This window comes from Arachis ipaensis, chromosome B4 (assembly GCF_059453495.1).
Source record: "Arachis ipaensis isolate K30076 ecotype BB chromosome B4, ASM5945349v1, whole genome shotgun sequence".
NCBI lineage: Eukaryota > Viridiplantae > Streptophyta > Magnoliopsida > Fabales > Fabaceae > Arachis > Arachis ipaensis.
Window position 1 is genome coordinate 137054616 of NC_142439.1, and position 11822 is coordinate 137066437.

Genomic DNA, 11822 nt, shown 5'->3' on the forward strand with positions numbered 1-11822 from the left:
GGACTCCGTCTCGGTTTATATATCTTGTTTAGATACTTTTATCTCCACTAAATAATACAAAGTGTGATGACTCCTCTTATAGGAGATTTTTGGAGAATAGGGTTCTGTATTGTGTCCCTTTGGGTTTCCTTTGGGGTTTCCTTATTTTATTTTATATATATATATATATATATATATATATATATATATATATATTGCTATGCTCGGACCGGTTATCTTCGCATCCGGATTTGAGTTTTGATATTCCCGTTTTTGACACTCTTTTGTATATATATAATCTCGCGTTAACTTATCCTTTGCTCGTTGCGTTATTGATCGGAGTGTTGCGCTTTTGAGTTGCGATTTTTGTTTACCCCTTTTTCTACAAAGGCTCCTAGTTATAATCCTTATTCACACTACTATACGTACTAGATTTTTGTTTTAGAGGTCGTAATACCTTGCCATCTCTGGATTATGACTTAAGCATAAGACTCTGTATGGTAGGGTGTTACATTATGGTATCAGAGCAGTTCGTTCCTGTAGAGCCTGAGGGACGGACTGACTATGCTTCTGTGCATTCTCTGTATGTGTGTTATGTGCTATTAGTATATCTGCTTGATATAATTGGCATAAACGTTCATGAGTATGCATTTGAGAGTTTGAAGCACTAGACTTCCGATATTGAGACTAATCAACTTAATATCGATTGTTTGGTGTGTATAGGAATCAGATGGCGTCTCGTGGACGCGGTAGGGGTCGTAGGAGCGGTCATACGAATGCTCGTACGCCGGAGATTAACCCTAATGACCCAGTGAACTTTATGACTGCATTGGAGAATATGGCTGCTGCTATGCAAGCCACTGCCGAGGCTCTTGGTCAACAGATGAACAACCATGGTAATGACGGAGGTGGAGTTCAGGGCCCGATGACACTGGCAAACTTTTTGAAGGTTAATCCACCTAAGTTCAAGGGAACCACTAGCCCGACTGAGGCCGATACATGGTTTCAGGCCATGGAACGAGCATTGCAAGCGCAGGTGGTACCTGAAGGGCAGCATGTGGAGTTCGCTACCTATTTGCTCACTGGGGAAGCGTCGTATTGGTGGCAAGGAATCCGACGCCTCCTGCAGCAGGGTGATGATTATATCACCTGGGATGTCTTCCAAGAGGAGTTCTATAAGAAGTACTTTCTGACTTCTGCCAGGATGGCCAAGGAGCTTGAATTGTTGCAGCTGAAGCAGGGTACTATGTCCGTATCTGAGTATACTGACAAGTTTGAGGAGCTGTTCAGATTCTCTCATATGTGTCAAGGGACTCCGGTGGAATATGAGGAATGGAAGTGTGTTAAGTACGAAGGAGGACTCCGGAGCGATATTTTCGGTTCGGTGGGGCCAATGGAGATTAGGACTTTCTCCGAGTTGGTGAACAAGTGTAGGGTTGCTGAAGAGTGTGTGAAGAGGGTAGCCACTGAGAAAGGAAGTCACAATGGATCATTTCCACATAACCGAGGGAAGAGTTTTGCACCTAGAGGTCTGCCTTTCAAGAGGGGAGGTTCCTTTAGGAGGCCCAACAACAACTACTCCCAAGGGAAAAGGTTTGGGAAGCAGCCTCAGAATGATCAAGCTTGTACTAGGTGTGGGAGTCACCATCCGGGAGTACCATGCAAGGTCGGATGGGGTTTGTGCTACAATTGTGGAAAGGCGGGGTATAGAGCCGCAAGTTGTCCGGAGCAGCAGAAGCAAGGTGCTGGGAAAGCACAACAGACCGGTCGGGTGTTCACCACCTCAGCTAGGGGTGCAGAGGGATCCAAGACACTCATTCGAGGTAACTGTGAAATGGCTGGTCAAACTTTAAATGCTTTATTTGATTCGGGAGCATCGCATTCCTTCATTGCATTTGAGAAATCCCATGAGTTAGGATTGAAGATCGTAACCTTAGGTTATGACCTAAAAGTATATAATGCTACCCATGAAGCCATGGTAACTAGGCTAGGATGCCCGAAAGTTTCGTTTAGGTTCAAGCAGCGTGATTTTGTCCATAATTTAATTTGCTTACCGATGATCGGTCTTGATCTTATCTTGGGATTGGACTGGTTATCTGAGAACCATGTCCTGCTTGAGTGTTCTACAAAGTCGGTGTACTTTATGCCGGAAGATACAGAAGGGCCAGTTGTGGTGAATAATTATTACTTAAATTCGATGATGGTGAACTGTTTCGGAATCGAATGTCAGGGTATCTTGTTGTTAACCGCGGGTGTTTCGGGTGATGACCAAAGGTTGGATCAGATTCCAGTAGTGTGTGAGTTTCCAGAAGTGTTTCCCGATGATATTGAGGAATTTTCACCTAACCGAGAGGTCGAGTTTGCTATTGAATTGGTGCCTGGGGTGGGACCAATCTCAAGTGCTCCTTATAGAATATCACCGTTAGAGATGGCCGAGATAAAGTCTCAGTTAGAGGAATTGTTGGGTAAGAACTTTATCCGACCAAGTATTTCCCCGTGGGGTGCTCCAGTGTTACTGATAAAGAAGAAAGATGGAAGTATGCGACTCTGTGTGGATTACAGGCAGCTAAACAAGGTCACCATAAAGAATAAGTACCCATTGCCGAGGATTAATGATCTCATGGATCAGTTACAAGGAGTTGGGGTTTTCTCCAAGATCGATTTGCGATCTGGTTATCATCAGATAAGGGTGAGGGGTGAGGATATCCCTAAGACCGCTTTCAGGACTCGTTATGGTCATTACGAGTACACTGTAATGTCCTTTGGGTTGACGAATGCTCCTGCGGTATTCATGGATTACATGAATAGATTGTTCCGTCCGTTTCTGGATAAATTCGTTGTTGTCTTTATTGACGACATACTAATTTACTCCAAGACTGAAGAAGAGCATGAGGAACACTTGAGGACCGTGTTGCAAATTCTAAAGGAGAAGAAACTCTATGCGAAACTGTCTAAGTGTGAGTTTTGGAAGGATGAGGTAAAGTTTTTGGGTCACGTGGTGCGTAAGAAGGGAATAGCCATAGATCCAACTAAGGTGGAAGCTGTGATGGATTGGAGGCAACCAACCACAGTAATTGAGATAAGGAATTTTCTGGGCTTAGCTGGCTATTACCGAAGGTTCATCAAAGGCTTTTCGTAATTAGCCTTGCCATTGGCAAAATTAACCCGCAAAGACACTCTGTTTGTTTGGACTCCTGAGTGTGAGGAAAGCTTTCAGGCATTGAAGAAAAAGTTGACCACTGCACCTGTGTTGGTGTTACCTGAGCTGAACGAACCATTTGAGGTGTACTGTGATGCCTCACTAAAGGGTCTAGGATGCGTGCTGATGCAGCATCATAAAGTGGTGGCGTATGCCTCACGACAGTTGAGACCTCATGAAGTTAGTTACCCTACGCACGATTTGGAACTCGCTGCGGTCGTGTTTGCCTTGAAGGTGTGGAGGCATTATCTCTAGGGGTTAAGTTCCAAGTCTTCTCCGATCACAAGAGCTTGAAATATCTATTTGATCAGAAAGAGCTTAATATGAGGCACAGGAGGTGGATGGAATTATTGAAGGACTACGACTTTGAGTTGAATTACCATCCGGGAAAGGCAAATGTAGTGGCGGATGCATTAAGTCGGAAGTCGTTATATGCGGCTTGGATGATGCTTTAAGAGGAGAAGTTGCTCAAGGGATTCGAGAGTCTAAAAATTGGTGCTCGAGAAGTATCTGGAACCTTATGTTTGAGCCGATTAGAAATCTCGAGTGATTTTAAGTCCGAGCTCCTAAAGGCTCATGAAAATGATGAAGCGTTATGGAAGGTGTTACCGGCTATCGAGCAAGGAAAATAGTGGAGAATTTCGGAAGAAAAAGATGGGTTATGGAGATTCAAGGGTAGGATCATTGTGCCGGATGTTGGCACTTTGAGGCAAGATATCTTAAAGGAGGCACACAAAAGCAGATTCTCCATTCACCCGGGAAGTACTAAGATGTACCATGATTTAAAGGCGATGTTTTGGTGACCAGGTATGAAGAATGATGTGGCGGAATATGTTTCAAAGTGCTTAACTTGCCAAAAGGTAAAGATTGAACATCAAATACCTTCTGGGATGTTGCAACCTTTAGAGGTTCCGCAATGGAAGTGGGAAAGTATTGCAATGGACTTTGTGTCGGGATTACCAAGGACTAGGACTGGTTTTGATGCTATCTGGGTGATTGTGGACCGACTGACGAAGTCAGCTCACTTTTTGCCCATTCGGATGACTTACACCCTTGAGGAGCTAGCTCGGTTATACATAAAGGAGATTGTGAGACTCCATGGTGTACCTGCTACTATAATCTCTAATAGAGATCCTCGTTTCACTTCGAGGTTCTGGGGTGCATTTCAGAAAGCTTTTGGAACCCGATTAAGCTTGAGTACAGCGTACCATCCTCAAACAGATGGTCAATCCGAGAGGACGATCGAAACACTAAAGGATATGTTGAGAGCTTGTGTTTTGGATCAACCGGCGAGTTGGGATCGGTATATGCCGTTAGTGGAGTTTGCATACAATAATAGTTACCATGCGATCATCGGAATGGCTCCGTATGAGGCATTGTATGGGAGGAAATGTCAATCTCCACTATGTTGGTATGAAGCTGGAGAGAAAGGCTTGTTGGGACCAGAGATGATAGCTGAGACCACTGAACAAGTCAAGAAAATCCGAGATAAGATGCTTACGGCGTAGAGTCGCCAGAAGAGTTACGCCGATCAGAGGCGGAAGCCCTTGGAATTTGAAAAATGAGATCATGTTTTCCTGAAGGTTACTCCAACCACAGGAGTAGGTAGGGCGATTAAAACGAAGAAGTTGAATCCTCGATACATTGGTCCATTTCAGATCCTGGAGAGGATTGGACCGGTAGCGTATCGGATGGCTCTACCACCTCATCTTTCGAACCTGCACGATGTGTTTCACATGTCACAGCTTCGGAAGTACACTCCTGATGCTAGCCATGTATTAGAACCTGAGTCGGTTCACTTAAAAGAATATTTGACGCTTCCAATGGCTCCAGTTAGAATTGACGATACTAGTATCAAATGATTCCGTGGAAAAGAGGTTTCATTAGTCAAAGTCGCTTGGAGTCGAGGCGGTGTTGAGGAACACACTTGGGAACTTGAGTCGGAGATGCGAACGGATTATCCGGACTTATTCTCAGGTAATTGAATTCGAATTTTGTGGGCAAAATTCCCAATTAGGTGGGTAGGATGTAAGACCCGGTTAATTAACGGCTAATTAACCCATAAATGAGAGTTTATTCTAAAAATCCAAAAATATTATTTTTATGGCTAAATGTGATAGAGGAGAGTGAGACGAGAATTTCGGTACCAATTTTATAGAAATCGAACTAAGATTGGACCGAACGGACCAAACCGGGCCAACCGGACCCAAAGTGGGCCCTTGGCCCAACTAAACTAAACCAAAACCCTAGTTTTCAGCACTCTCTCTCCTCACAACACACAAACACACGCTGAAATTGATTTGGAGGGGGGAAGAACACTCTCCCAAGTTCTCTCCCTTGGTTGATCTTCAAACCACCATAACTTTTGATCTAGAGCTCCGATCGCCGCACCGTTTGTGGCCACGCATTCACCGCAGAGAGTTTAACAAAACCCATACAATCAATCTTAAGGTAAGCTACGTTTTTCTCTTCGAAATTCCAGCCCTTGTTTTCGAGTTTCATGGATGAAATGTTGAGATTTTGGGCTCTTTGATGTTATAGGACCCAACTCTCTTGAAAGAGAAGGTTAATCTTGTCTCCTTTGACCTTGGGTGTGGTAAGATTCTCAACACTAGTGTAATTTGTTGTTCTATGATGTTGGGTATTGAGATGTTGTGTATGGGTATGATGATTGTGGCTTAGGTTGTGTATATGTGAAAGTTGGAGCTTGATTGGTGATTTTGGAAAGCTTGGGAGAGGGTTTTGTGTGATAAAATCTGTTCTTGGAGGTGTTGAGACCTTGAGAGCTTGTGGACAAGTGGTTTGGAAGTGCTCCGGTTGAGCTTGGGAAATCGGCTAAGGTATGGTCTCGGTTTCTCGTATCTAATATGTAATGTGGTAGGAAATACTTAGGCTAGAGGTCCTAAGATAGGCATTGAATGGTTGATGTTGTTAAATGGTTGAGATATATGATGTGATCATATATGTGATTATGAATATTGATGCCTTGATTTTGTGATATATGAGAAAATGCATGTTGTGATATATGCTTGATGAATGATTAAGGTTGATTTGGGGGGTGGTACCATGTTGATGGTGAGTGTGATGTTGATTATGTATAATTATGGTTGATTGGAAATGGTATTATTGGAAATTGGGATGAGGGAGGATGTATGACATGATATTATGTTTGTCCTTTAGCCATTTGATTGAGAAGTGTTAAATGGGTTGGATGGTGATTTTGGAAAATTTGGTAAAATGTCAATGTGTAAGTTGAGGATGGCTTGATGTTGATTTTGGTACATTTTGATTGATTTCAAAGAAAATGGATGAAATTGGCATGTTTTGATTGATTTTGAAAAGAGTTGAAAGTGGCTTGTTTTGAAAATGGCACTTTGTGGTTTTGAATGAAAACATGGTTTTTGGGCATACTTTGACGGGACATAACTTGGACTACGGATCTCTGATTTGTGCCAAATCTGTTTAGAAATGAAATTGGGACCCGGGATGTCCATGCCGTTCGAATAACGGGTGAAAAACGATTTAAAATGAGAAAGTTATGTCCGCCGGAAGATTGGGGGTTGAATCTGTAAATTCTGCAGCTTTTAACTTAGAAAATTTTTTTAGCAGAATCACCCTCCGCGCGTAGGCGCACTTGGCGCGTACGCGTTGTTCTTCGAGAAAGCACCATCCACGCGTGCGCGTGGTGTGCGCGGGCGCGTAGATGCGCTGCACCAAATGCCCAGCTATTTTCTCGAGAGTTGTGCCAGAGTTGTGCCAGTTTTGTGCCTGGGGCGCAAGAGCACCCATGCGTACGCGTGGTTGACGCTCGCACGTCGTTTGGCTATTTTTCAACCCATGCGTCCGCGTGTATGACGCTTGCGTGTCGATGAGATTTTGTGGCCATCCACGCGTGCGCGTGGAGTGCGCATACGCGTGGCCCTGTTTTCATCCCAAAGTTGATTTTTGAGTTTTAAAAGCCAAACTTCATACTTCTAAGCCTCCGATCTCACCACTTATGTCTTAAATCATTATAATATGCCTAGCAATGAGGCAAGGGGCTAGTAAATGTGGTAACTTGTGAGTGAAGCAAGGGAAAAATGAATGATCAAAGAGGATCAAAGATGATTATGTGAGATGCGGAGGATAGCGGTGGAAGTGCTTGTTGTGCCATGGGCCGAAGGGCCGTAATTGTTAATGAATTGGCTGGTTATGGATTTAACCGTGAGCCGGATGGCTAGATTATTACCGTGTTACGGTGGAGCCATGATTATGGCTAAGTATAAATACATATATGCTGTTGAATGAATTGTGAATCTTTGCACTTCCACCATCGGAGATGAGGGTTTCCCTGGGAGGAAGCAGTGGCTAGCCACCACGTGCTCCAGGTTGAGACTCGAAGCTCTTTTGACCCTATGTCGTAAGTGTGGTCGGGCACTGTGAAAGGACCGGATGAGCTCGCCCCCGTAAATATTCACCAGTGAGGGTGATGGATATGGATCATGATTATGATCAAGATTATGATGAGTATAACTCGAGTTGGGGATACGCGACAGAGGGACAGTCCAATGGTTAGCTACCAGGACTTGTCTGGTTGGCTCTATAACCGACAGATGATGTCATCAGCCACTAGAGACAGGCATTCATCATATGCATACTATATGAATTGTTTGAGATTGCCTATTTGACTGCATATTACTTGCTAATTGTCTAAATGCCTTATCTGTTCCTATTTGTAAATCTCTTGTCTGATATAACTGTGTTTGCTATATTATACTCCTGGTGGTGGTTGGGAGGTCTGAAGGAATTGGAAAGGGAAGTATTAGTTAGACTGAAGGATCTTTAGTCAGTTGCCACTTACGGTTTAGTTTGTTTATAAGCTTTGATATTATCTGGAGGAAGTTCTAGGATTGCCTTTGGCTTTCCTCTATTATTATGTATTATATATGTGGAAGTTGTTACCATGCTGGGGACCTCTGGTTCTCACCCATGCGGATTTTGTGGTTTTCAGATGCAGGACGTGAAGTTTCTCGCTGAGGCATGCTGGAGACTTCTGGATTAGCGAAGATCCTTTGTTCTCGGGACTCCGTCTCGGTTTATATATCTTGTTTAGATACTTTTATCTCCACTAAATAATACAAACTGTGATGACTCCTCTTATAGGAGATTTTTGGAGAATAGGGTTCTGTATTGTGTCCCTTTGGGTTTCCTTTGGGGTTTCCTTATTTTATTATATATATATATATATATTGCTATGCTCGGACCGGTTATCTTCGCATCCGGATTTGAGTTTTGATATTCCCGTTTTTGACACTCTTTTGTATATATATAATCTCGGGTTAACTTATCCTTTGCTCGTTGCGTTATCGATCGGAGTGTTGCGCTTTCGAGTTGCGATTTTTGTTTACCCCTTTTTCTACAAAGGCTCCTAGTTATAATCCTTATTCACACTACTATACGTACTAGATTTTTGTTTTAGAGGTCGTAATACCTTGCCATCTCTGGATTATGACTTAAGCATAAGACTCTGTATGGTAGGGTGTTACAGTTATCAAGCCAACCCGACGTGTCTGGTAGCTAACCCGAACACCGTCTCTCTATTGCGTGTTAATACCGTTAGAGGGAGTACATGCCCTATCACCGTTAGAGGGTATTTGTGCCCTATCACCAATTTACTATTAGAGGGTATCTGCGCCCTGTCGCCATTAGAGGGTATCTGCGCCCTGTCGCCAATTTACCATTAGAGGGTATCCGTGTCCTGTCGCCCTCACAACCAGAGAGAAAGCATTACAAACATACTCACACCCAACCTTTCGTTATTCATTTACCGTATTCAATCATGAATTACATATACATTTATCCTCAGCCAAACATCAACATTCATCTCAGCCATCCGGCTTAAATTCATAATTCATTAACAGCCATAAACTATCATCACACACAGTCATTTGGCTCATATCATTCTCAGCCAGTCGGCTCATACCATACACAGTACTCTACCATCCTCCTCCACAACTCATATCATCATTTTTCATCATAACTCATCATAACATCCCCTTTCTTCATCCATAAGCTACCCTTTTCCCTTGCTTACTCTCATTCACTAGGCATTTTACGTCAATTTAAGACTTAGGAGATGAAATTGGGATTTTATAAGTGTCAAACAACACCTCAGAAGGTTACAAGCTTGTTGTGAATGTGAAAGACTTGAAAACAAAAGCTTTAGAAAAGGACTGGGTCGCGTGCATACGCACATGGGTGTGCGTGCGCACGCCCAGAAGCGTTTTTAAAAGTGTGTGTACACACAGGAAGCAAAGTCTCCAGGATTGAGTGCGCGCACAAGGTGTGCTAGAGCCACCAACAGCATGCCATTCCCAACGTGTGCGTGCGTACAGTGTTGTGCGTACGCACAGCTCGCAATCCTTCGTTGGCTGTGTGCGCACAGGGCATGCTGGCACTCCCATCAGCAGCCCTGTCCCGCGTGTGCGTACGCACAAGGCTGTGCGTGCATGCGCACAGGTTCAAAATTTTGTGGGGTGTGCGTGCGCACACAAACCAGAAATCACAAATTCTGCAGAATCTGCAGAATTCAGATTTTTGGCCCAGACTTCCAATGATCATATCTCCTTCCACAAAATTCAGATTTCAACCAAATTTAAACCATTTTAAAGCTTATGAAATCATCTTTCAATTGATATAAAGATCATCAAATTCTGAAAACAATAGCTCAAGATATGATCCGTTGAAGTTTATCAAAATTCTATTTTTACCAAAACTCATAAACTCCCAAATTTCAAAACATATACTTCCAATTCCATTCAAAATCAATCAAAAACTCAGTCATCCAACATCAAACACTTCTATCTACTCATTCAAATACCAACCCACCAAATTGTCCTTCATTTAACCAAATCTCAATTCAACAAATCCCTCATCATAATCAACATTTCATACTTCAATTTCCAATCAACATTCAAATTCACCAACTACCATATATTCTCACATATCAATTTTTACATTCCCACCATGCTCATCAACAAGAGCGTCCACATAATCATCAATTAAACACATTAATGCACATCACATACAACATTACATGCTTGCCAACCATTATCATCATAATTCATATATCCAATCTAAATCCAAATCACCCCACAATTACATCAACATTTCATAATCCACCAAATAGATACATAACCACACAACATATATCATTCATCAACCACATCAATAGCTCCAAAAATCTTATTCTAGGGCCACTAGCCTACGTTTTCACAACCACATTATATTTTAGATACAGGAAACCGAAACCATATCTTGGCTTATTCCCGTTCCACCCGGAATACTCTCAAATTCAACTTCCAAGGTTTCCAAAATCCACCAACAGATTTCCAAGCTTGGGGCTCCAGACCAAAGCTTTCCAAAATCACCAATCAAGCTCTAAAACACACATATATAATGCCTTAGCCACAATATCATATCAAGACACAATAACTCAATACCCAATACCTCAAATTTAATACTTTCACTAGGTTTGAGATCTCTTACCTTATCCAAGGATCAAGGAAGCAAGAACAAGCCTTCCCTTCAAGCTAATTAGATCCTATAACACAAAGGAGCTCAAAATCTCAATATTTTTGTCCATGAAACTCAAAAATAATGGCTGGAATTCGAAGAATAAAACATAGCTTACCTCAAGATTTCTTATATGGGTTTTGTAGAGCTCGACGCTGCGGTCACGTGGCCACAAACGGTGCGTCAATCGGAGCTCCAGATCAAAAGATATGATCAAAGAAAAGTGGAGATGAATAGGAGCAAGGGTTTTATGTTTCTCCCGCTTTCCCTTTCTTTGTGTTCTGCGTGTTTGTTGTGTTTGGGAGGGAAGAGAGAGCCGAGTTCTCTCATTAAATAAGGCTTGGCTGGGCCCTTGGGCCTAACTTGGGTCCGGTTGGCCCGGTTTGGCCCGTCCAGCCAAAATCTTGGGCCAATTTCTTAAAAATTGGTGTCGAAATTCTCGTTTTAAATTTCTCTATCACATTAAACCATAAAAACCTCATTTCTCACTCTCTAGAATATATTTTAATTTTTCAGTTAATTAGCCATTAATTAACCGGGTTTTACACTTCTTTGGTTCACTTTCAGTCTTCAGAGAAGAGAGGAGAGAATATGGGTTTACCGTTTATGCTTACGGGGAGGATTACTTGAAAGGCGAGAAATGGCGACGACAGAGGACGCGATACCGGCGAACACAGAGAAGGTGAGCTCGGCGATGCGCGACGCGATGGGGCTGCGGTGGTCAAACCCGTGGCTGTGGTGGCGGCGGGATGCAGTGGCGTACTTCTTGGTGGCTTCTATGGTTCTCAGAGAAGATAAGAGAGATGAGTTTAGGAAGATGGGTTACGGGGATTGATTTAGGGAATTAGGGTTCAGTAACTTCAGTTTCGCTTTTGCCGTTTTTCCCTCTTTTTTTTAAAAAAATAGCACAAAACGGCGCCGTTTGGGGGGTTTATTGTCGAACCAAAAACCCGGACGGTTCTGTTGGTTCACCGATTAACCGCCAGTTCGACCAGTTTTCTGACCAATTTTTTTCCAGGCAGCTTATAGGCTTATCCGGATCGGTTAGATGACCAGTTTTCGGTTAATCCAATTGAACCGGCCGATCCAG

The 11822-nt window shown here is 42.9% G+C and overlaps 1 protein-coding gene across 1 annotated transcript; it reads left to right on the forward strand.

Moving 5' to 3' along the window:
* The first annotated feature begins 709 nt into the window (after positions 1–709).
* LOC148569387 (uncharacterized) lies at positions 710–11567 on the forward strand. The gene is made up of 2 exons (XM_088485017.1): positions 710–1425; positions 11300–11567. Exons 1-2 carry the CDS (start codon positions 710–712, stop codon positions 11565–11567), a joined length of 984 nt encoding a protein of 327 aa, XP_088341143.1.
* The last annotated feature ends 255 nt before the right edge of the window (positions 11568–11822 follow it).

What these genes read in the sequence shown, in the direction of transcription:
- LOC148569387 (XM_088485017.1), top strand. Translation starts at nt 710, where the DNA reads ATGGCGTCTCGTGGACGCGGTAGGGGTCGTAGGAGCGGTCATACGAAT. An exon ending in AAGTGTAGGGTTGCTGAAGA is followed by an intron (nt 1,426 to 11,299) that starts GTGTGTGAAGAG and finishes GTTCACTTTCAG; the next exon opens with TCTTCAGAGAAGAGAGGAGA.